Source organism: Diplotaxodon limnothrissa, linkage group LG5 (assembly GCF_057381915.1).
Source record: "Diplotaxodon limnothrissa isolate DT_005_m linkage group LG5, D_limnothrissa_male_GT1.1, whole genome shotgun sequence".
Lineage (NCBI taxonomy): Eukaryota > Metazoa > Chordata > Actinopteri > Cichliformes > Cichlidae > Diplotaxodon > Diplotaxodon limnothrissa.
In genome coordinates this window covers 36,193,996-36,220,637 of record NC_140600.1, presented here as the reverse complement: position 1 = coordinate 36,220,637, position 26,642 = coordinate 36,193,996, and the positions used below count along the sequence as shown (strand labels likewise).

Here is a 26,642-nt window from a genome sequence, read left to right as displayed (position 1 = left end):
AAGTAAATGATAAACTTAAGCAGGCCTAATTTGGAATGGGATGCGTTTATAACAAATATAAGAATTAAATGTGATCAAAGATGAAAAAAATACAACGCTATAAAAACCCGCAGTCTATTCTAGCTACTTATTACTTAGGATGTTATTACTGTTAACTAGGCTAGACTTCCATAGTTATGCAATACAGTGCTTCCTGTTTCATTTATTTAAAAATAATAACATGTGTGTCCAATATCACATTAAAATAAACCTAAATTTTACGTGGTCCTAGATAGTCATGCTTTTCAATTAATTTAATGCTCGCTCTATCTTTAGTCAAGGATAAAAGGACAAATCCATTCTGGTTTCTAGGTGGGGTGTTAGTTCTGGAGAAACGAAAACGAAAACGACAAAGCACTTAAATAGCAGGTTGCTGAAGTCGACAGCCGGAGAAGAGGCTGCGATGAGCTTGCGCACAGACCGAATGAGAGACGGCTAGACAAAGTTTGACCAGGAAAATATTCATATTGGTCGGATGTCACGCTTGGTAAGTTCGCTCTTTTCTTAGGCTATCGCTTATCTAGGAAGTGTTTAGGATACAGAGTTATTTGTCTTATTGTATTTTCTTATTTAGTAAATAATAATAGCGTGTACACTGAGAACAGTGATGCGAACTGATAGCTAAAATTGCAAGTCATATAGCACACGACATGTAAAGTCATTGACAGACAGACAGACAGACAGACAGACACATAAAAGGCAATATGAATGGTATAGCTTGTTTGGAGGGCAGCCAGCCTGTGGAGTGTTATTATTGCCACATCCGTGACTAAGACTTGCGGTGTAAACCTCTGAATCATTTCTTGAAAAAGGAAACCTGTCGGGCAATATCCTGCAGAGGGAAGAATTTGCATTTCATACGAATACAGTGCAATGGACAACATTAGAATAAAACAAATATAGCACGTTTCGTTTATAGCGCACACCAACAAACCTACAACGATGGACATTGAAATATAGTCGCAAAACACGCGCGCGCGCGCGTTGCACGCACACACACACACACACACACACACACATATATCCATTCATCCATGAACTCTATTAGCTTTGATTCCCCCATATTTTACTGATGTAATCAATGAGAACATCCTTTCTATCTGAGGCTGACTCACTACAAGTTATGACCCAGTGATAGAGAGTGAAAGTAATCACTGTTCCTCAATCAGTGCTGTGTTGTGTTTTCTATTTTAATAGACTCGTGGCAAAATTTCTAAATCATTGTATTGTTGCATTGTGTTTAAATGTAGTTCTTCTCCTTCCTCTAACTATTAAATCATCAGTGTTACTGGTCTTAACTTCATCATCTACCACATGCACAACCATGGAAAGCTTGATGTTAATGACTGGGAGAAGCGGACCTAATAATGGTAATTATACAGTATGTGATGGCAGTCACATAACAAACTGAGAAAATCTGGCAACTAAAATTAGTTACTTTAGTCTCATTACATAAATGTTATTTTTCCCCTAGATACTGATACTGTCCAAAGTGAGAATGCTCGTCGAGGTGGAAGGAGAAGACAAAGGGGAGCACAAGGAGACAGAAAAAGAGCACAAAATCATGGGAGTAGTCAAGGTGAAAGGGAGGAAAGGAAAAGAGATAGTGAAGAGCTGCGTGGGAGAGGAAGGGGAAGAGGTGGTGGAGCAGGAGGAGGTGCAGAGAGAGGTAGAAGAAGAGGAGCAACAGAGGTGGGCCGCAATACAGAAAGGGGAGGCAGACAAAGAGGTGCTGGAAGAGATAGAAATGAATGGGAAGGTGCAGCGAGATGGAGATCAGAAGTAGGAAGAAACCCAGAAGCAGGTCCAGTTGTTAGACAAGGAGCGAGAATAGGGATGGCAGGGAGAGAAGAACGTGGAGACAGAAGAGAAGGTTGGAGGGGTGAAAGAAGAGATGTTGAGGGAGACAGGCAAGATAGAAATGGAAGGAGATCAAATTCTGCCAGCACAGCTAGGCCACCACAGGGCCGAGGACTGGGCTTTAAAGCGCTGGAAGAACTCTCTCTAAAAGACCCATCTGTAGTGGCCATTACCATGTCCTCACATCCTTCTGTGAAAGATCTCCTCAGTGAGACCAAAATAAGGCAGGATCTTATCGAACTCATTTGCTTGGTGCTGAGTAAAGCCTTTAAATCAAGGACAGACAGAGGCACTCAGCAGCACCTGGCTGGCATTATAAAAGATTCAGGGTTCTTCTGCACCTCTCTACCCCACTATCTTGTGGGGATGGTGTCAGATAGCAAACCTGCTCACAGAGCACAATACCCACAGCATCTGGAAAATATCCTGGTGATTCTCTCACAGGTAAATAAACTGATGAAACATAGAAAACTTGACAAAACATAGGAAATTCAGCTGAAGGATAATTGATTTTATATCTGAAAAACATATGAGGACTTTGCTCAATAGATGAAGCAATAAAGTACAAGGGTAATTTTACTATGTACAAACAGCGTGTATACTGTAATGTACTTCATACACTAAAATACAGACCAATGAGATTTTTTTATATGTACATGCAGTGCAGTGGGAATGATAGTGTAATATATAAATCACATTTATTTTTATTTTTCCTGTGTGCAAAGAGAAAAAGGCATAATGAAAGATACAGTTATTGAGAAAATCAGATTACATAGATGTAAACAAACCTTATTTAGGCATTTCTGTTTTTATTTCCTGTGCTTTTTATTAACAGTTTTAAAGTAGCTAAATTCTTTTTTCCTTGTTATGTTTATTAGGTGCTTAACATCTTCCCTGCTAGTTCGGTTCATACAGTGAGTTTGTTACTGACACTGCTCCAAGCCTCCATTAACAGCCTGAGGGCATCAGGTGTGGACTTTCAGCCTCAAATTGAGGAAAGTGTGGAGCAACTTCAGGACCTGATCACACACCTCCAGAATAGAGCAAGAGAGGGTACCCTGCGCTCAGACAGAGACACATATGCATTCCTGCCCTCTGGTGGTGGTAACCCAGGTAACTGGCTCTTGGAGATATTTCTACTGAATCACTTTGTTTTCACATATTTGGATAGACTGTCCTGAAGCAAATACCATGCAGTTGGCCAGAAGAAAAATCTTTTTGTAAGGTTTTGAAATGTTAGTATAGATCGGACAGTTATTAATACTTCCACATTTCTAACCTAGATGAAGAAGATCAACAGGATTTCAGGACCATACCAATCTACCCAACTCCACAGGAGTTCCGACAGGAGCATAGGCCTTTCCTTAGACCTAACATTACCTCCCAGAGCTACACAAACACCCACCTCTACCTTGATACACACTTCCGGCTGCTCAGAGAGGACTTTGTGCGACCACTGCGTGAGGGGATTCAGCAATTGCTCCAGAACCAAAAAGATATCGGAAGGACCAACAGCCCACTAAAGACAAAGCACTTTGATGATATCAGAATATATTTTGACACACAGCTAGTGGTGCCCAAATGCACACACACTGGCATTGCCTACATTGTCCAGTTTGACGCACAGCCACTTAAGGTTAGCTTCTGGTTGTTGATGTCTTTGTAAAATGGCATTTGAATGATGCAGTAAAGTATATTCTGTGTCACTGATGTGTTAATACATACACTGGTCATTCACTATTTAAATGGCAAATGTAAAGACATATATAAACATGTATATTACTAACAGGTTGTCCATTTTACCCACAGTTTGTACGCTGGCAGAACTCCAAGAGATTGCTTTATGGCTCCCTGGTATGCCTGTCAAGTGATAACTTCGAGAGCTTCCTGTTTGCCACAGTGTCAGATCGAGACCCTGAACATCTGCAGGAAGGACAGGTCCAGATTACATTTACAGAGGAGAGCAGGTTAAAGCTGGCAAGAATTGAGGTAGAGTAATACATTGTTTGCACCATATGTTAAAATGGGCATGATGCATTCAGTTTCTTTGCATAAATGTAAGAAATATCTGTGGTCATTTGAAACAGAAATACAAAGAACAAAATGTGTTTTTTTAAAATCACAGAAAGATCGAGTGTTTCTGATGGTCGAGACCACTGCCTACTTTGAGGCTTATCGGTATGTTCTAGAGGGCTTACAGGAGCAGAAGGAGGATGATTTGCCCTTTCAAAGGTAAGGATGTGTGTCAATGTGCTGCCCTGGACTTTCAGATTTTACTGTCAAGGTTTTTTTTTTTAATATAATCCAAAAGTTATTTCAAAACAATTAACACCACAAATATTTTTAAAGGAGTTTTGAGTGAGAAAATAGTAGCAAGAAGGGTTTGACAGCGGTTTTTGGCGTAAAAGTGTCAAAGTAAGTTCTGCATTCACTTTAATTTATCATATCATCTCACAATTCCCCAAAAACTTTTACATATGGATCTTTTCAATACTTCAAATATTGACATCACCTTCAGTGCCCTTAACAAATACTGAAAAAATATTGTTTTATATTTGTTGCCTAGCAGTATCTTTAAATGAAACTCCATTAAACCTTTTCTCTCAGAACTACAACATAAAAAGGGTGTCAAGGGTTTTGCCACACTTGACTAGTTTGACAAATAAACTAGGAAAACTCATGTAAGTGCCTGCAGTGAAGACCAAGAGACATAGAGTGTCTTTTGCTGCTGCTATTATCATGGTTAATACCACTAAACCATAAGGGTTGTTACCATTGCACACTGCACTTTGTTGATGATAAAATCTGGGCTGTTCTGTCTGGGCTTTTTTGGGGTGTTTTTTGCTTGTTTTTTTCTCTCTGTGTATGGACAGACTGCAAATCAATTTCCCATTGGGGACAATAAAGTTACCGTTGACAACTGAAAGTTCCCATTGACCGTTGAAACCTGATTTTAACAGCACAGTTTCTGTAGTTAAGCAAAAGTCCTTGCGATATTAAAATGCTGATTTAATTGTTTAGGGAGAGATTTTCTTTAAAGAAATATATTACTAAGGATCTTTAATTCTTTCAGGTACATTGTGGAATGCAAGACAGATGTCCAACCGCCAGCTTATCTTCAAAGAAATGATAATTATGACTTGTCATCTGTTGCTGACCCTGACTACAAGGCCAGAATACGGCCCTTTCACAGTCTGAAGGCAGAGGCCTGGCCAAGGATGGAGGAGTTGGGTCTGGATGAGTCTCAGATGAAAGCCTTCCAGCTGGCCCTCACAAAAGAACTGTCTATCATACAAGGACCTCCAGGCACAGGTAAGAAATTGAAAGACCATTGTTAGTGAGTTTTTCATTTTTATTTGTTGAATGACAGAATTTTAAGAAGTGCAAAGTTAAGTTTTCTCTAGCAAAAATCAACATGTTTTTTGGCCTCAGGAAAAACCTACGTTGGTCTAAAGATTGCTCAGGCACTCTTGACCAACCAGGACCTCTGGAGAGATCAACCTGACATGGCTCCGATGCTGGTTGTGTGTTACACCAACCACGCCCTGGATCAGTTCCTTGAGGGTAAGCACCGACAGCTGCTTCGTAATAACACGCTTGGTTTGCTCACTTGTCATGGAAGAGGATGTTTCAATTTCAGGTACAAAGAATCTTATGTGTCAAGTGTATTTGCATTCACTAAAAGGCCACAGACCTCTACTTCAGGTTATATTTAATTATTTATCCTTCTGGTCTGTTTCCTGGAATGGACAATGCAATGCAAAAAAAGCTTTCAGTGTTCTGGGATGTGACATGCATTTATTTTAACTCTGTATCTCAGGTATTCATAAATTTTTAAAAGATGGCATAGTGAGAGTTGGAGGTCGCAGCAACAGTGAGATCCTGAAGCGTTTCAATCTGAGGGAGCTGACCCATTCACCTAACTTCAGACGAACACTGCCCGGTCATCTGCGTAATGCATATAATCAGGTGAGCTCTTGCAGGTGAACTGCAGTTTGAATCTTATTTTAAAATGCTCCTTGTGTATTCCTTTTGTTCACAGAAAAGATGAAGAAAAAGACTCAGAATATATAAAAAGATGAAACAGGTTTAAGTAAATGCCTTTTGTTTCCTGTTAAACATCTTTTGTTTATCTAATAGGTTTTCTATTGCGCTTATTCGTTTTTTTTTTGTCAATGATCACACAATCATTCTTTTTGCTTTGTGTGGCTTGCTCACCTGCTTAACAGGTTTACAGGGAGCTGTGTGAAGAGGAGAAGGAGATCGAGGAACAGAGTATAAAGTTGGAATGTTCTTTGAAAGGTGTGTTGAGGGAAATCTTCTTACATAAGTTCATCTTGCGCCAACACTGGGACAGCCTGCATCGCCCCCCTGTGAGTCATTCTGAATAAGAAATTCACATTTTATGCATATGAAATGAGCTTGACAGAATGAGTCCAAACTCATGAGTTTGAAATGATTTGTAGGCAATGGATGAATTTCAGACCTGGAATGAGAAGAAGCCCAACCTGATGATGGAGTGGTTGGGTTTGGGTTCCACTGTCTTCCTGCAGAGGGAGACAGAGAATGCGAATGGAAATGATGGTAAGACTTTTACTCTAAGCAGTGCTCAACTGAACAAGTGAAAGATTATTTAATAACTGACTTTCATCTAATGTAAACACTTAAGGTTCCAAAACACCAACATGAGCATTAAATCTAAACTTAAAACTGCTGTCACAGTCATTTCAGATCAGCAATTGCTGTCAGTGAAGACTATAAACATTTTATCATGCACTTACAGTATGTTGAATAGCATAAATACCATATGCTGAGCATGCTGAAAATAGAATTATTTCACTTTATGAGGTGTCAATAAAAAAAGAAATATGTGCATTTGTTGTGGTGTTTGAAAGAATTGTCATTCTGACCCATTCTGTTGCTCTGAATGGGTAACATATAGAAAAAGTATCAATGGAGGTGGATGAAGAAGAGGACCTCATTGAAATCGCTGAGGAGGCAGATCTGATCCAGGCAGAGCGGATTATTGAAGACAACTTTGGTCCCAGAGGCATTAGAGATGCCAGAAAGAAGGAAGAAATGCAGGATGCTGTCAGAGAAGTCGAGGATCTCATGCTTGCTATGAACCTGGATAAAGTTAAAATACAGGCTGGGCAGAGTGAAGAAGGATTTAAGGTAAATTTAATTGAAGGGTTTAGTGCAGTGATCGTAATGAGTTTATCATTTCTCTAAGAGCACATTGATGTAGAACCATAGCAGACTGAGTGGAGTCTGATGTAAGGATATGCTTACATTAAATCAACATCTGACCAATGGAAGTATATTTACATCTTAAGTCCACAGCATACAATATGTTATTTACATCCATGTTTGGTAGATGGCAGTTTCAGGTTTCCCTTTGTTGATGATAAGTATAGGACTTGGCATGTTACTGTGAATACTGTGTAAGTGTAATAACCAAAAGCTTCAGGAGAAAGATTTCTCAGGCATTGTAAAAGATGGACATAGTTACTATAAGTCACCCAGCAGTTTTGGCTTTTGGTTTAGGGTCTTGCATTTACAAGATTCAGTGGTAGTGTTTTTGTCTCCCGCATGCTGTTATTCTGGAGAGGCGGAAGTTACCATGTTTAGGTGAAAGGTTAGAGTACTAAATTATCGCCTAATGCTAGGAAGTTAGTTTAAATTTCCTATGTGCAGTGCTCAGGCACATCAGCTAATTAGTGCTCAACAGACTAATGAAACATTAGAATTTCACTCACCAAAATTGAAGCACAAACTTCTTAGATGGTCTGCCCTCAACAGCAAACCATAATATTAGTCAGAGACTTACATTAAAATGCTCCAAGAACAATCAACTGCATAAACTAAGTGTAGAAATCTAGTTCAGTGATTGTAGTTAGAAGAGGTGAGGTCTAAAAGATAACAATCAGCTCCAGATGCTTGTGTCAGAACATCTGTCAGTCAATGTAACCATGTCTCTAACTCCAGTATCCAGTATCTAGTGCACACTATGACAACTTATTACAAAAAGAAAAAAGAAAACAACAAAAAATAATACAAAATCTACTTTATAATATGAATTCATCACTTAGTTAACTGAGGTTCAGAAGGTTATAATGTTTTTTACCATCCTGATCAATACAGTTCCAACGAGACCAGAGGAAAAAGATGAAGAAAAAAATCAGAAACGAACTTGGGAAGACCTCAGCTATGACTGAAAGAGAGGAAGATAACGTGTTTGATGTTTGGACTCTTAGTCAGCAAGACAGATGGAAGCTCTATCGGTATGTCTGCATCCGTGTTCAACGTTTCTTTTCTTTTATTACTATGTACCTTTTTTCTGGCTCTTTCCTTCTGTTGCATTCTCTGTACAGTTCTGTCCTCTTTCCTTCTTTCTTAATTCCCCTTTTATTTTACACTCTTTCTATTCCCTGACCTACCTTCGTATATTCCCACTGTGTATAATTAAATCAAGTAATCACTAAGAAAATGTATCTCTTAGGATTTTATCACAGCAGAAAGCCAAGATGTAAATCTAGTCTTCTATTACTGTAAAATCAGGACTGAAAGAACTGTGTACACAGTTTTATTTCTCATTTAAACTAACAAACACGGAATTGAAGACACAAACAGTATATTGTTTAAATTGTTTAATTGTTTAAATATGCTGTATTAGTAATGAAGAGATATTAGTCAATCATACTACCGGTATATATTTTTGCTCTTGCTCCATGTTATTTCAGATTAAAACAATAATAATCTTAGGGCTTCTGCATGGCTCTTTCAGTCAGTTCAGTGTTTTACTATTTCATATTGGCTTTGTGTTTTCAGGTTGTGGGTGGCACGCTACAGGACGGAGCTTCGTGAAAAAGCCCTGCTATCTGAACAAGCGTACCAGAATGCAGTGGACAGATTGGCTGATGTAAAACGGCATGAAAGTCTCTGTCTCCTCAACAAAGCCACGGTACAGAATATATTAATTAGCATATTCCTTTTAAAAATCCTAACCATAAATTATATAGAATTTATCAGATTTATTATAAATTATTTTAACTAACATTAACAGATAAATTATTTTTGGTTTCATTTGCCCAGATTTTGTGGCAAGCATCTTTGTGCAAGAGAAAAAAACTGTATATTATCCAAAGTTTTTTCTTCTGTGCCTCCATTTAAAAATAGTAGAAGAGAGCAGAATTTCTCCTGGTAATCCAAGAAGTGACAGTAATGTTACAGTAATGTAACCTATTGGTTAGTTACAAAGTTTTAAAACTTTTCCCAATAGCACCTGTGGCCATATGAACAGACTGAGGCTACAAGCGATAAAGAATCCAACTGTTAAACAACTACAGAAACAGACAAGCTGCTTCCCACTGTTTCCAGTCTTTATGTTAATCCAACAGACTCCAGCTTTACATTTGTATAGGATTGATATCTACCTTATGCACTAACAGTCAACAAAAATAAATAGCAAATTCAGGTCAACTTGTCTCTTTAAAAAAAACAAATATTCTGTCCACCAGGTTGTTGGCATGACAACAACAGGGGCAGCAAAGTTTCGTCAAACCCTGCAGGAAGTGCGTCCACGTCTGGTGATTGTAGAAGAGGCTGCAGAGGTTCTTGAAGCCCACACCATCACCACATTGAGCAGAGCATGCCAACACCTTATTCTGATTGGAGACCACCAACAGGTAAGACCTGACACAGACAAACAAGGCGATGTTTCCTGAGCACTTAGGAGACTTGCAAGGTTTATTAACTCTGCTTGACTATTTTTGGATCACTATATGTGTTTTTAACAAGGCACAGTTGTAACATGAAAATTTAAAGACAGCTTTTCTATATCTTTATGTGTGTTGCCTTGAAGGTAGCAAAAAAAAAAAAAAATACTAGCTATTACAAGAGATAGAGAAGAGTACGCAGTGATATCCTGGACATCAGGAGGCTATTATACAACAACTTGTCGGGGCCTGCCAAGGACATATGGCTAGGCAGCCTGTCTACCAATCTGCAGCATGTGATCACAGCTACACAAAACTCTATCACACATCTCAATATTCAGCTCTGGTATATTCTTGCTGTGCAACAACTATCAAAAACTAACATTTGCTTAGTGTCCCTGTTTATTCATGTTTATTTATGAATCTGCATACATAGGGTGTACATTTAGAATAGAATAGAATTCAACTTTATTGTCATTGCACATGCACAGGTACAGGGCACAGGTACAGGGCAACGAAATGCAGTTTGCATTTCGTTGCCTATTTGACTATGCTAACAAGCGTGTGCTCCATGCAGTTGTACTAAAAGTTTAGTAATGGAATTTAAATGAAGTTGACTTAAAGAGTGACCTTCTTGCAACCCAGAGTTGGAAATAAATGGCAGTTTTTACACCTTATCATTATACTTCTTTATATCATGTACATCAGATTAACATAATAGTATGGAACCTCATGTGTAGCACATTAAATAGTATTTAATGTGCTACACATGATCAAAGTATATGGATAAAATTATTTGTGTAGTTATAGTATAGTTATATTTTCTAGTTTATTCATATTGTAATTTACCAAATTAAGTAAGTGGTGAAAAAGAACAAATGAACAAACTAGATAAGGTATCCTGGTGACACATATTAGTGTTAGTCGATAGCAGTTATTTTTACTCTAGAGGCAAGTATTAAAGCATTATATTTGTGGAACATAAACTTGAATCTGTGCAGGTAAGGTAGATGGATCACACTGTCCAAGTAAAATAAGGCCTGGCATTGTTGTGCTGGTCATTAATCGCAGGTTTGGTGTTGAATCGAGCAGAACACAATGCTTCACATTTATACTAGAATTTGTCTTGCCTCCCCCACACCACTCCCACATACATGCACAATCACGCTCTGTCCTCTAGCTAAATTAGGTTTGCACACACGCACACATACGTACACACACACATACACAAATACATACATACATACAAGCAAAACTAAAACGACAGCAAAAGAAAGTTAGAGTGCATTTGCATGCATTCTATACTCCCATCCAAATACACACCCATATAAGAATATTTATTTTATTCATTTATAGTTTCCCATATTTGTATTTATGGTGCTTACAAATGGCTAGGAACTATTTAACAGCTGTTCATTAGTAATTATGTCTGATGCTCCTGGTCCTATGGCTAGGAAACTCAGTGCTCTTTTCTTCACTTAGATTGCATGATGTTGCTCTGTGCATTGCATTTAAAGTCTAGAAAAAGAAGTCGTAATGTTATTTTTGGAATAACAGAAGGCAATGCCTTGAAATAGGCAGGTATTTAACAGGTTTCATGTAAATATAGGCATTACCTGATGTCTAATGTTAACTTACCTTTCAATGCATATGATAAACAAGTGTTTTTTTTCCCTCTCCTTTAGCTGCGCCCTAGTGCCACAGTATATGAACTCGCTAAGAACTTCAACCTGGAGATGTCCATGTTTGAGAGATTAGTGAACATGGGACTGCCTTTTGTCAGACTGAACTACCAGGTTTGTTTTTCTGCATATATTAGCTCTCTCATCTTCTTGCAGGATCAGTCATTAAATTGTAGACATCTTTATGCAGTTAAAGACAGTAAGATATATATCTCAATATCTCTATGCGATTTGTTCATCTATGGTCCTTATTTTTGTTTGTTCTTAAGCATCGTATGAGGCCAGAAATTGCCCGTCTTCTGACCCCACACATCTACACAGAGTTAGAAAACCATCCTTCTGTGTTGGAGTACGAAAACATCAAGGTACATGTTTTTGTTTGCTCTCCTGCAGTGCCTCCTGCATGCAAGGATTTTTTAAAAAACTTTACTACTCTAGACTTTCAAATGCATCTTAAGTCTCAAATCTAATTTAGGCTGTGCATACAATATCTAGAATACAGGATAAAAAATATAATATGATGAATATAAAAGAATAATGTGGAATGTGTTTATTAAATGTTTATTTACAGGGCCTAAAGACCAATTTGTACTTTGTGGACCACAACCACCTAGAAGAAGAAATCAGAGATGGAAAAAGCCATCAGAACCGTCATGAGGCAATGTTTGTTGTAGCTCTTTGTCGCCACTTTCTCTTGCAAGACTACAAACCAGAGCAAATTACCATCCTCACGACCTATACTGGCCAACTCCACTGTCTGCGTAAACATATGCCAGCCAAGGAGTTTGCAGGTGTCAAAGTGCATGTAGTAGACAAGTACCAGGGAGAAGAGAATGACATTGTATTGTTGTCGCTTGTCCGTAGCAACCGACAGTCTAAAGTTGGCTTCTTGAACATTTCCAATCGTGTCTGTGTAGCGTTGTCACGTGCCAAGAAAGGTCTCTACTGTATTGGCAACAGCGTGATGCTGGACCAAGTCAAACTGTGGAGCAAAATCTTCCACACCTTGAGAGAGAAGGATCAGGTTGGAAAGGCTCTGACTCTGTGCTGTCAGAATCATCCAGATCGAGAGGTAAAAGTATCAAATGCTGACGATTTCAGCCAAGCACCCGAGGGAGGCTGCACCCAGCCTTGCCAGTTCCGTTTAGACTGTGGCCACGTTTGTACTAGGGTCTGTCATCCATATGACCCAGAGCACAAGAAGTATAAGTGTGTCAAAAAGTGTGAGAAGATTTTATGTGATATGGGACACAAATGCACACTTCTATGCCATAAAGAATGCCCAAAGAACTGTCCAGTAAAGGTTGAGAAGATCATACCCAAGTGTCAACACACACAAATGATTCCTTGTCACCAGGACCCAAACACATTTACATGCCAGGAGCCTTGCCAGAAGTTGCTCAGCTGTGAACATCCATGTGAGTCAGTCTGTGGGTTACCATGCACCAGTAAGTGCAAGGTAAAGGTCATCTTAAAACTTAGGTGTGGACACACCCAGGAAGATGCATGCTTTTACAAAGATTGCATCGATAAGGCTGAATGTAAGGCCCCATGTGAGCACCAGCTAAAATGTGGACATGCTTGCCGTGGTACATGCGGCAAATGTTTTCAGGGACGCTTCCACTTTGCCTGTTATCACAAATGTGAACGTCTCCTCATCTGCTCTCACCAGTGCAAGGAACCTTGCACTGGTGATTGTCCTCCTTGTCAGAGACCTTGTGAGAATTGCTGTGTCCACAGTAAGTGCATGAAGCCATGTGGGCAGCCATGTGCTCCTTGTAGAGAGCCCTGTGCATGGCAGTGTGCTCACCATCGCTGCAATAAGCTTTGCTATGAGCCATGTGATCGCCCACCATGCACTGAACCCTGCAACAAGACCCTAGGTTGTGGCCACCCGTGCATTGGACTGTGCGGAGACAAATGTCCAAGTAAATGCCGCATCTGTCACCACGATGACGTCACAGAGATTTTCTTTGGCACTGAAAATGAGCCAGACGCTTACTTCATTCAGCTGGAGGATTGTAAACACATCATTGAGTACACAGCTATGGACATATATATGGGTATGGATGATAACAACCAGGCAAATGAAGTAGAGCAGGTGGCCATAAAACTAAAGGAATGCCCCAAGTGTCGTACTCCGATCAGAAATAATCTGCGCTACGGATCTCAGATCAACCGCAGTCTGGAAGAGATAGAGATGGTAAAGGAGAAGATAAATGGACAGCAGTCAGATATTGAAAAAAAGACGAAAGCACTTCGAACTCAGTTGCGTGAAAACCGTCGAACCTATGAAATGGATGACCAAAAGGAATATATGCTTATCAAAGAAAGTCTGAAAAAACCCTACCTCACAGCAAATGATCTATGGGTAGTGGAAAACAAGATGGATTTCTTAATAAGAGTTCAGAAGCTTCTGAAGATTGAGAAGAAAGACATGATGGACATGGATCGCGACAAGTTCTCGAAGAATGTTGCAGAGTTTGTGTGTTGGCTCAATAGCTACCACCAAAAATTCACAGACCAGCAGGTCTTTGATTTGCAGAGAGAGCTACAGAGACTCAGTCTCCTGGCTGAACTGAATGTTCGTTGCCATTTGGCAAATGAGAGGAGACAAATAGATCAAATTCAATCAGACGTACAAAAAATAAGAGATATTTTGGAAACGTGGGGTCAATTCACTGAGCAAGATGAGCAAAAAGTGAAGGAAGCCATGAAGAAACTAGATGAGATGTTTCCACTCAGTGGCTTGGGGATCAGTGACGAGGAAAGAAAGATGATTGTCTCAGCCATGAAAATGCGACCTGGACACTGGTACAAATGTCCAAATGGCCATGTCTATCTTATCACAGAGTGTGGAGGGGCTATGGAGAGCAGACATTGTCCTGATTGTAATGCTACTATTGGTGGGCAAAGCCATATACTTGCAAGTGACAACCAAGTTGCCTCAGAGATGGATGGGGCACAGCACCCTGCTTGGTCTGAAGCCAATAACCTTCTAAACTTTAATCCACTTGACTTCTAAAAGCCATTTTAGAAAAGCCTGTTGTTTTCTTTCCACCCTTGACTCTTAGCTGGAACATGTATGAGTGACAAAAGTTTGTGGATTTACTTAAACAAGGGCCTCAACTAAAGTCAGTGTAAATAACTTGGCAAAGGAAAATAGCATAATTTTACTTTTTACTGTTTTACTTTATGGCACCTACGAGATGGATTAGGCAGAGAGCTTTTAATAAGACCATATTTTTCTTGCATGAACTGTACTTTTGAAACGTTTTTCTTGAAAATGTAGATTTTATGTTGGCAAATATTTTATGCTTGTATGTCAACATGTGTCTTGCCACCTTCAGTTATGAACATATATCATGCAGTATTGCTATTCTAAACATGATGAGTAGTAGTTTATTTTTAAATGCTTTGTAAATTACAGATTAAATAATAGATGGTAGTTCATAATGCTAAACTTGGTGAGTCTTTGGTTGCTCAGGACTCCATTAAGTACCAGTTGCATTATGGCTTAACAACAGGTGGCAGTAAAACACTGTAAAATAACAGTGAATAGTGACTTGATAGTTATTATGGTTAATGCTTGTTCATATGAGATTAAAATGTCTGTAAATACAAGCGTGTTCTTGTTGTCTTTATTTTTATATAGGTCTCCATAGGCTCAGAGAAATAAGCTCAGCAAATGTGATTAACAAGTGTACTTGTTATGCTACATAAAAAGACACATTCAAGTAAAAATATATGAAAAAAAATGTTCTTAGTCACTTTCAGTTGCCATCCTGCAAAAATATCATTTAACTATTACCTAACTGATGCATGAAAGGAAAACAACAAAACGTTTCTCCTCATCATTAAAACAAACATACAACCGTTAAACATTTGCGTCTATAACAGGACATCATTGGCAGCGAAGGTGATAAAAACAACCCTGAAATAGCTGCAATTCCTTTTCACTACTATACAAGACTCACAGTTGCTGAGTTTCAATTTGATGTTTTGTAACAGCTTGCATCACTTTATTACATGATGAATGCGTCCTTGTCACAAAAACAGCTCCAATGCAAACTGTGCTGTCTGCAGGGTGAAAAAAACAACAAAAATCTGCTGTCAAGACAAGTGTTAAAATTGAGCAAACTTTAAAAGCTTGCCACTCTTTCCGTATTTATAGTATTCAAGCATCAGGATGAGAGAGAGCTGGATGGCAAGGCAGCACCTGAGAAAAATGGTAATATCCTACAGGGTGGACTGCCTCATCTATCATTTCAGGTGGCCTTAAAATATGTTATTGTCAGAGTTCCAGGTAGTCTGCCCATGCAATAGACACTACCGAGTTCCCTACCACTCCTTCCAACATACAATTTGTGGTTTGATCACTGAGAAGAGAAAAAAAAACTGCAGAGTTTAACGACTTGGTAAAGCAGCAAAGGTGCCACGAATGATAATGTGTCAGTTCATGTAAAGCCTTGAATTTGAGCACTTGAACTAGAATGGGTCAAGATTGACGGCACTGACATAGCATCTTTTTTAATGCCTGAATAAATTGGAAAGCCACTTGTGAACATGTGAACTAGACACAGAAGAAATCAGTGACAAGGATGTGACCACAGCATCTGGTCAAAATTAACTGTTGAATACATTGTAAAAGATTAGTGATTGACATGGTGTATTTTAACAAGAGCTTAAATGTATACTGAATGACAAGGAAAATTCAATACAGAAAGGCTATTTTAAATAGTGGTTTTCAAAGAATCCCCAAGGCCAAAGATAAAGAGTGTCTGAAGTCTTTGTAAGAGCAGTTAAAAATTAAGAGTCCATGTGAGAAATAAGGAAAAGTTCTCCTAAGATAATATTACATTTGTATAGTCTTAATGTTATATGAAACATTCGGCAGCTTTTTAAATAAATCACTTTTCATTTATTTAGTAATTTTAGTTTATTTATTTTCTGTGTTGGATTATTTTCTATGATACATTTTTCATGACAGCTTGGATAGACTTCAGCTCCCCAAACCCCACCACCCTGAATTGGATAAATGGTTAAAAAACAGAGTAAAGAAAGTGAATAAATGAATCTGGTATTTGTATTCCATATGCAACCTTTGTCTTAACTCAACAAAATATAAATATTTATTTTTAAATAAATGGCTGGCTTGTGAGTATACATTTTTACCTCCTTGCATTTAAAATGCAAACAGAGAGGAAAAAAACACTCGGTATTAATCTACTTCTGAGAAAATGCAACAAGGTTTACGTTCACAGAATGAACTGTTGGTATTATGCTGGCTAAGGGTAATGGGTTTGTATTATCAGAAAATTGCTCATTAATGTTCCCTTGCAGGCATTTCATCAGTAAAGCAGGTTGTGGTCCAAAGTTCCCACCAGACAGAAATAGTGTGTGATGAAGTGTCATAGATAGAGTATACAACGAACGTAGTCCTTTGGTTAAAGATCTAAAGCAAATTTACTAAAATGCTGGTCTTTGGTGTCATGCATTAACCTCCAAGCTTTTCTATCTGCTGTGAACCATGTCTCTGTGTTAAATAATAAATGAGCGGCTGTTTACATGCTTGTCCTCCAAAGAAGTTGTCTTTTAATTTTGCTAATGCACTGCATAATTCCGACATATTTCTTCATGGAAATTATTACACATATCTTACAAAGCCGGGGAATTACTCAGACATTTTCTTTAAATAATTGCAGTTTTCTGTAACACTGTATATTTTTTTTGAAAAGTGCTGCACTTTGATTTCTGTCCAATAACATTCCATTTAATTTATTTCTGACTTGTGCAGAAGGTCATAATCCGCAGAGTCCATCTGGCCTCCAGCCCTTACAAGTTGGTTCAACACAGGTTGTTGCAAAATAAAAGACAGTAGTCACAACTTTATTAAATATCGCCTTACCTTCCTTGCCTCTACACTTCCACTGGCTCTAATTTCTTCAACATTTATCTGCAACCAAAAGTAAGAGATTACAAGACCTTTTTTCTCTAGTTTGCAGTGGTAGACAGACTTAGTCTTTTGGCTCTGTTAACAAACTATTCCTTTCCCACTGGATTTGAATGATATCCATCTAAGTCCAGAGAGTAAGCCACACAAAGAGAGAAACTAAGTTACATAAACATTCATACAGAAATTAGAAGCACAGATGAAGATAAAAATCAAAAGGAATAACATGATATTAGATGAGGTTGCACTGGACTGATTGACTGATCTGCTTCCAGTCCACCAGAGACTCTGCTGATATAGGGAAGAAGACAGTGAGCACAAATGAGAGAGACAGAAAGCGGGAGGATATGGAGGGAGAATAGGCATGATTTGATAAGAAGGGAGCTGACTATTTCTGAGTGATCCTCCACTCCACTGGACCAGCGAATGTGATTGGGAGAAAGATATTTAGGCAGACAGAAAGGAATAGAAAAAATAAACAAAAGGAACCAAAAAACGAGGATACATGGTGAAGGGACAGAAAATATGAATAAATGTTTCTGTTTTAGCGCTAGATTGACAAGCTATCTTTATACTTTGCCAGTCTTGACTTAAGGCTCTTAAATGTAATACCATCAGGAATTTTCATTGTGGAAACATATACAGAGCTGCAAAAGCCAAGTCATTTAAATTCAGATTTCCGCCCAAGCACCTCATCAGTTACGGCAAATCTAAATGCAGCTCTTTATGATTATGATTCATTTAAACCAACCAGCTACAGCATGCTTAATTTCTATTAAGTTTGAGAGAAAATTATAAATCTTGCAACTAAAATTTACAAAGCAGATGTTGGGTGTTGGGTTTTGAGATGCACAAGCTTGCTTAGCATTTTGCAAAGTTATCCACAAAGGAGACAGATTGTTTTCTTACCAGAAAAATGATCATACTTGCAGTGAAGACCTGCTTCTATTCTAGAAGAATGTCAGCTAACAAAAAATGCTGAAAGCCTTAAAGCAGTGGGTCTAATTCAGCAGAATGTTATGTATCATTCACAAACGTGATAATCTGCCAGTCATAAAATATATACCAAAATATGTGTTGCTGCATGGCAATACAGCAGCAAATATTAATACTGTATTCTTGTCCAGTTTACTTGTTATCTTACAAAAAATGATTAATGCACTTCACACAAGTAAAAAGCTAAAATGTTCCAAGCAGCTGTATTATCCTGTTAAAATCTTGTTGTTTTTTAACCTTGAATATGTCATTGTATGTACTATTTAATAGTATTTTTGAATCCTAGGCATGGCTACCATTCAATTTTCTGCACCATAACCAGGAAACGAAATGACTTTCTCCGATTCAGAACTGAGTGAGAAGTCTGGGAGAGGTTTAAAAGCTTTTGAGCCCAGTAATGTGTCAGAAACACAACCTGTGGTTTTAATTGATGCTTAATTGCAGCGTGGGCAGTACATTAATAAGTTATTACCGTGGTCCTCTCTTGAGATACTAGGCAGGCTACTCCACATGGGGGTGTGTGTCATTACATCAAAACTTTGATTAAGGCAGTGGGAAAAGCGCAGACCCTGATCACATTTTTGTGCACCTTCCAGGCTGATTTAAATGTAAATTTATTTTTATTTCAGCTCCTCCCATCTTGACAGTGTCTTGCTATGGGAGGAAAGTAGAGAGTTAAAGGGAAGAGGACAATTCTGCCCAGGTAAGCATATTTAGTTTGTGGGGGTTTGATTCTAAACTAATTTGAATAACTGTATGAAAGCCAATTTGGTTTAATTGAGCTCTGCTCTTCTGAACACCTGCAACTAGATTAGCGACTGTCATTAAGTTGTTTTGCTGCATTGGGCCTCCAAGTGTTGTTCCAGCTGCTTCATAACTCCGTATTTACCTCCAAATTTTTAATACAAGACCATATGTGCTTTGCAGAATATGCAATGAGCTTGGCTTAGTGTTTCACAGAGCAGCAGTGAAATATGGCCAAGAAAGTGAAAATAAAACCCAGGCTAATCCATTCTACTCTCCTATGCCTGAGTGCTGTGACAAAGGTGGTTTATTACCATTACCATCAGTGTATTATTATCAATATGTATTAGGGAATCTCACCATCCAGCAAAATCCCAACAGGCCATGACAGGACTAAAACAAACTATGTTTCTGCACCATTGAGGGAAAACATTAAGCAAAGATGCACATCCCCCTCGGCACCCCGGTATGACTGAATCTGCCTGAGAACTTAATGGAAATGTGTATTTGCATGATTTGTGAACTCCCAATCTCATTGATCCACTTGTGTACAGAATAACTGTTGGCAAGCTCCTCGTTTTTAGTGCCCTGGATTAACGTGGTTGTCAGTACATCTCTTTATGTCAGGATGAATGAAACATTAAACTGAATGGACATTAACAGAACAATAAACCTTATAGCTGTTAGTTTTACCCCAGAATGCACATATCGTCCATATTTTAACACTGTAGCATCAGCATGTGCATTCACTCCAACACACAGGCAGTGTAGTTTCTGGCCATTTGTCCCATGTCGTTTATGATATAAAGATATGCTTGTTCGATTATTTGGTGATTCTAAATTGGTCTGAATGTGAGTGTGGATGATTATCTGTCTGTCTGTGTTAGACTAGTGACCTGTCCAGGGTGTACTCCGCCTCTCGCCCCATGAAAGTTGGTGTAGGCTCCATCCTGCTGACGATGAGAAATGCTGACATTAACTCAATGTCAGCATTTCTGACACTGAGTTAATGTCAGAAATGCTACAAATAGTATTTTATGCATACGCATGGAATTAAATGTGTTGCATCGCTTGGGTTCTTATTTCAAACTCAGTCTGTATCACAGTGGAAATAGACAGACAATGTAGAGCATGGGGAAATAAAGGCCGTTAATGTTCAGCATAATTCTAGTGGATGCATCCAGCAGCAATCAAAAAGTCCTGTCTGCTCAATGAGGGATTTGCTCACCCCTTAACCCTGAACAAACCACATGCTCCTTATTGCACCTTGCTAAGAAAACACAACACTGAAACAAGATAGCTTGGTGATCCCAGAAGACATTTCCCAGGTTGTTCATTAAGCCAAGGTAACCACCCTTTTTCTTCAACGCTTGTTCTAAGCTAATGACTTCTGGATCTGATGAAATTGTTGAACCCCTTCTCTTCAGTTTGCTTCTCTTAAATTTAGTAAAGTTAACTCACAATGTTTTACTGTATTAAATAAACACCAAATGACAAAAACCTCACAATACATGTTAAAAACATAGGAAATTTTGATTTTATTTTAGATCATGCATTAATGCTTAACAGTGTTCTTGTAAAAAGGCTACAGTGGGAAAAAATAATAAAACTCAACAAATTGAAAAGATACATAATTGCAAGATTTTAGGCCCAATAACAAGGTAATTATCTCCTCAAAGTTGTCTTTGTCTCACCTGGAAAAACATATACTGTATCATTGTTGACTCCTCCCACTGAGACTCGCAAAATGATGATCCTGTAACCTGCAATTTTGAACACACACACGAAAAAGCATGCTGATCAGGAAGTTTTACCTGAAATTATTATTGGATAATCACTGGTGGCTTTACCGTTGCATCTTGAAAAATGCAGTAATGTCTTTTTCCATCCACACTAACGGTTTACTTGCACGCAGAAAAACCTGTGCAGTACAACAAGACTACAAAATAAAAAACAAACAATTGCCAGTACCAAAAATCTTGGCCCTTTTTTAAGGATTCTGCACATTCATATGCAAATATTGGTTCACTGAGATTAAATGACATGGTAATTTAGTACTGGGGCTGAAGGAAATAGTTGTTTCTGCTAGCTAGATGGATGGGTTAACAAAGCGGAGTAAGCCTAAAGATTTTACAGCACCATAGCATGGGATTGTGGCCTCATTCAGTGTAGGCTGACTCACTTGGCTAGTACTAACCAAATGTTAATCTGTACGTGAAAGAGTGTCATCGACAGAGACACTAGTAACACATGATACTTTAAGAAAAAAAATAAATCAATCAATCACGAATGGCATGAACAACAGAAGTAGGAATATATTACATTTTGATGCATCAATTCAAGGTGCCAAGTCTGTGTCCTCAAAGAAAAAGTAACAAAATAATTTCTTTAGAAAATCAAGACTTAAAAATAATTTAATATAATTGAATTAATTAATTCAAAAGTTTAAAGCTATCAGGATTTTCTGATGCATGTGACTCCTCTTTCTCTGAGTTGGGTGTTCACAGAATTCGATGTGAGATTTTTCTTACACTGTGTGTGAATGTTACAAATTATTTGGACACAGCAATGAATCACAATGACTTCAAATACTGAGGCTGGCAAAAGCTTTGACTTTAATTATCCTTAGAAATGAGCAACATACAAAACATTCAGGTTAATAGCTTTTCCTCTTTAGCTAGTGAGGACTGCCACTTTCATTGCTTAAAATGACAAATATTGCCAGGAGCAGATCAAATCAACTTGTGCTAATTAAAGGTAATTCCATGAGAGGGTTGATAACAGGCAGGTAGTAAACTGGTCTGCTGTGTGGTTAATGTGCTCTCTGCACACACTGTCTGTTCTCTGTCAATGATCCTTTGTGATGTAAGAACCTGTAATCAGAATGGTCAGTGGGGGTTTTTCTCCATTTAAAAAAAACCCCCCAATTGCAGCTATATGGCATACCTATAGCTCAACATGAAACATTAATTTTGGAGTGGCACCCTCCCAGCTAATCTTTCATTTATAACTCATGAGTAATTTATGATTATAAACTTTTTATTTTTTATTCAGACTTTTGGTACTTGGCAAACTAAGTAGGTATGTCTACCAACTGTTACTGCAACATGTCAGATATATAACAGATACAGATGTAATATACATTTAGGTAATGAGTGTCAGACTGAACTCTGCATTGGCAAATTAATGAGCTTTGTATGAGATAATATATAAATAAATAATAGGTGGATATCTACTAGGTTTAAAGAACTCTGATTCACTTGAATTCATTTTCACACTACTTAATGATCCTTGTGCTTAAAAAAAATAAGGTCCGGCTCTTCTTCTTAGGAAGCAAATAAAGCGCACATTAGAAAAAACTCTGACTATATTTGCATGTTCTAATTCATGAGTAGGTTTTGTTGGGTTTATGTGAACTACAGCCCCTTGGATTCAGACATGACTACTTCTGACAGCGTTCAGTAAGCGTCAGCCCGTCTCTCTGCTCCTTTCCCAGCAGGGAAGGTTCACAATTATCTTGTTCACACTTTTATGCTTTGCTGGGTTCATTGATGTGTTTGTACTGCTGTGCCATCCTTATTCAGTGAGGGGCTTATTGTAATAAATGTCAAATACTATATAACACAAAATCAACAGGTTACCTTTACCTAATTAAACAAGATTGATTGATTGATTGATTGATTGATTGATTGGTAATTTATTTCAACATGTGAACAATATACAAGTACATTTAGAAAAGAAATGAGAGAAAAAAAAATATACTATACAAATTACATACAAAAAAACATTCTGATTAATTTACATGTTGAAAGGGAGTGGGAAGAAGTATACACTTATTTAATCCCACCCCTGTCCCATAAATTATCAGTGAATATTTAGTCAGCTTCCTTACTGATATAATTTGTAATAAAAATAGTGAACAGATTTCTGATATACTATATACTATAATATCACATCATGAATTTTTTGTTTGTTTGTTTTTAAATAGAGACATTCACTTAATTTAAATATTTTCCTTTTCTTTATAGATCGAGAAGATCATATTTTTATAACTCTTTTTGAACAGTTTTATGTTTGGACATTGCTTTAATTCCATATTCAGTTTGTTCCATAGTTTCACTCCTTGAACAGAAACACAAAAGCCTTTTCTTGTAGTACGTACCTTCATTGTTTTGAAGTTACAAAAACCCCTTAAATTATAACTTCCTTCTTTCAAAAAAAAAAAACATACTCTGAATATTACCTGGCAGTTCTTTATTTTTTGCTTTGAATAGAATTTGTGCTGTTTGGAATTTCACTATATCGTCAATTTTCAATATTTCAGACTGCAAAAATAGTGAGTTTGTATGTTCCCTATAACCTGCATTGTGGATGATTCGAATTGCTTTCTTTTGAAGAGTAAAAAGTGAATGTAATGTGGTTTTATAGTTATTGCCCCAGACCTCTGCACAATAGCTTAAGTATGGTGAAACCAGTGAACAGTAGAGAATATGAAGTGATGTTCTGTCGAACACCTGCTTTGCCTTGTTTAGTACTGCAATGCTTCGTGATACTTTGGAATGAATATATCTTACGTGAGCTCTCCAGTTAAGTTTTTCATCTATTATTACCCCCAGAAATTTATTTTCACTGACTCTTTCAATATCAACACCATTTATTTGAATCTTTGCATTTGTATTTAAACTACTATTTCCAAATAACATAAGTTTAGATTTATTCAAATTTAATGATAATTTGTTTTTATCAAGCCAGAACTTCACTTTACTTATTTCATTAGTCATATCCTCCAATAAATTCTGCAGATCATCACCAGAGCAAAAAATGTTTGTATCGTCAGCAAAGAGAACCATTTTTAATACTTTGGACACTTTACAGATGTCGTTAATGTACAAGTTGAAGAATTTTGGACCCAAAACTGACCCTTGGGGTACACCACAAGCAATGTCCATACGTAAGGAGCAACCACCATTTATTTTCACAAACTGCTTTCTGTCACTTAAATAACTCCGGACCCAATCTAAAACTACCCCTCTGACACCATAACGTTCCAGTTTTCTTATTAATATATCATGATCTATAGTGTCAAATGCCTTTGTCAAGTCTATGAATAACCCAGCCACATATTGCTTTTTGTCTATGGAATTTGTGATGTATTCTATTGAATCTAATAGTGCCGATGATGTTGATCTGCTTGATCTGAATCCGTACTGACTCTCAGTGAGTAGTTTATGTTTATCTATAAATTTTTCCAGTCTGTTTTTAAACAGTTTTTCAAGAACTTTTGAGAATTGAGGTAGTAAAGAGACAGGCCTGTAGTTTGTGAAATGGTGTTTGTTTCCAGATTTGTATAGAGGTATAACTTTTGCTATTTTCATTCTGTCTGGAAATTGACCAGTTTGAAATGATAAATTACAGATGTATGTAAATGGTTTTATAATAGCCTCAATGACTCTTTTAACCACTATCATATCAATATCATTACAATCCAAAGATTTGTGATTTTTACATTTTTTGACAATTTCAAGAACTTCATTTTCATCAACGGCTGTGAGAAACATAGAATATGGATTTCTGTCAATCAGTGTATCGGGTTTTTCCTGTGCTTTCCCAGGATGAGTGATTGTTCTTGCTAAATTTGGTCCAGCAGTTACAAAGAATTCATTGAGACTATTTGCCACAACATCCATATTGTATTCTTCATGGTCATTACAAATGAAATACTTGGGATAGTTCTTTTGTCCAGTCCCACATTTTATAACACTGTTCAGGATTTCCCATAATCTTTTATTATTATTTCTATTTATATCTAATTGCTTCTTATAGTATTCCTTTTTACTAAATCTAAGTATATTAGTTAACCTATTTTTATATCTTTTGTATCTGATTTCAGCATCTTTAGTTCTCGTTCTTAAGAACTCTCTGTATAGAGCATTTTTCTTTATACATGCATTTTGCAGACCTTTTGTTATCCATGGACAGTCCATATATTTCTGTTTCCTACTATATTGCTTTATTGGACAGTTGGTATTGTACAGTAATGTAAATATTCTAAGGAATTTATTATAAGCACTATTAACGTCCTGTTCCTGATATACTTCACCCCAGTTTTCCTTCAATAAATCTTTTTTAAATGCATTCATTCTTTCTTCTGTTCTTACTCGTCTGTACTCTTTTTTACTGTCCATTTTATTGATCTTGTAATTCCTATCATAGATTGTAAAAACTGGAAGATGGTCACTTATGTCGTTAATCAGGAGTCCACTTACAGTCTTATTTTCAATGTCATTTGCAAAAATGTTGTCTATGAGAGTTGCACAATGTGATGTAATCCTGGTAGGTCTAGTAATTTTAGGGAATAGATTCATACAGTGCATTGTGTTTATAAATTCCTCAGTGGTTTTATGTTTATTTGGGTTTAGCAAATCAATATTGAAGTCTCCACAAATGAAAACTTTTTTGCGAGCTATTTCAATAAATGTTTCTTCTATCCAGTCTTTAAATGTCTCAATACTACTACCTGGAGCTCTGTATATACAGCTAATGATTACATTTTTACTTTTTTCTTTACAAATTTCAACTGTAATACATTCTAGTACATTATCAATCACCATCGTCATCTTTTCCACCACATTAAATTTCAAGGATTTGTCCACATACAAGGCCACTCCTCCTCCTCCTTTGTTTCGCCTAGTTATAAATGTGAATTCATAACCCTCCAGTTCAAAGTCTGTTCCTTTTTCCATATTGATCCAAGTTTCTGATAAGGCAATGACACTAAATGGATGTGAAAACTGGTTAAGATATTCTTTGATATGACTAAAATTAGCATAGAGACTTCTACAGTTAAAGTGGATAATTGATAATTTATTCTCAGTTTTAATCCTCTGATTGTAGTCTTTATTTGTATAGTAGCAGCAATTGTTATTGTTAGATGAGAAAAAGTTGTTGTCTGGATCTATTTCATATTCCAAGTCGTGTGTATTGTGATCCATATAGTTAAATGTTTTCAGTTCCAATTGATCATATTCTGCAACTGTCTGACTGATGCAGCTGATTCTTCCAGATGTATCTGAGTTCTTCCTTCCAGTGTGTGTCATAAGTGAGTGTGTGGTTGTCTGTTACCTTGTTTGCCGTCCAGATCGTGTTGCTCACTGATATTTTTCGAGATCCGCCATATTTTTAATGGTCAGAACTTTGGCTTCCTCTGGTGATCCGTTTAGTTTAATGAATATTTTGCAGTTCGTCGTCCAAGTGCCTTGGATTTTTCCCAGCTTCTTAAGGTGTCGCGCTTTTTTGGCTATTTCAGCGTTGTGTTTGGTTAGATGTTCATTGATAAAGACATTAGATCCTTTTAATTTTCTTCCTTGTTTCAGCAGCGTAATCTTGTGCTTTCGATTTACAAACCTTAATATAATAGCCGGTATGTTGCCGTTCCTCCTGGGAAGAGGGTGGCATGCTTCGACAGAGTTACAGTCCAGGGCAATCCCTTTGGACCGCAGGAAAGCAGCCACCTGTTGTTCCGTGGAGCTAATGTCAAGCTCTCCAGGTTCCTCGTTGCTGTCAGCGGTCACCGCCTGAGCGTATGACCGGGGTTTAATATGGAGCCCAGTGATGATGACGTCGTTTATCCTGGAGTATTGTTCCAGGTCA

At 37.5% G+C, this 26,642-nt stretch overlaps 1 protein-coding gene across 1 annotated transcript; it reads left to right on the top strand.

Moving 5' to 3' along the window:
* The first annotated feature begins 424 nt into the window (after positions 1-424).
* On the top strand, positions 425-14,415 carry znfx1 (zinc finger, NFX1-type containing 1). The gene is made up of 19 exons (XM_085354663.1): positions 425-526; positions 1,323-1,409; positions 1,514-2,343; positions 2,778-3,012; positions 3,183-3,535; positions 3,709-3,888; positions 4,025-4,131; positions 4,973-5,211; positions 5,332-5,463; positions 5,720-5,868; positions 6,129-6,272; positions 6,366-6,483; positions 6,842-7,074; positions 8,044-8,183; positions 8,731-8,863; positions 9,420-9,587; positions 11,303-11,413; positions 11,569-11,664; positions 11,871-14,415. Exons 2-19 carry the CDS (start codon positions 1,364-1,366, stop codon positions 14,322-14,324), a joined length of 5,868 nt encoding a protein of 1,955 aa, XP_085210789.1. The 5' UTR covers positions 425-526; positions 1,323-1,363; the 3' UTR covers positions 14,325-14,415.
* The last annotated feature ends 12,227 nt before the right edge of the window (positions 14,416-26,642 follow it).

Bases quoted from the DNA above. Each gene is read 5' to 3' on its own strand.
- znfx1 (XM_085354663.1), top strand. From the start codon at position 1,364: ATGGAAAGCTTGATGTTAATGACTGGGAGAAGCGGACCTAATAATG. The intron at 2,344-2,777 runs GTAAATAAACTG...TATGTTTATTAG, and splicing joins TCCTGGTGATTCTCTCACAG to GTGCTTAACATCTTCCCTGC. The intron at 11,414-11,568 runs GTTTGTTTTTCT...TTTGTTCTTAAG, and splicing joins TTGTCAGACTGAACTACCAG to CATCGTATGAGGCCAGAAAT.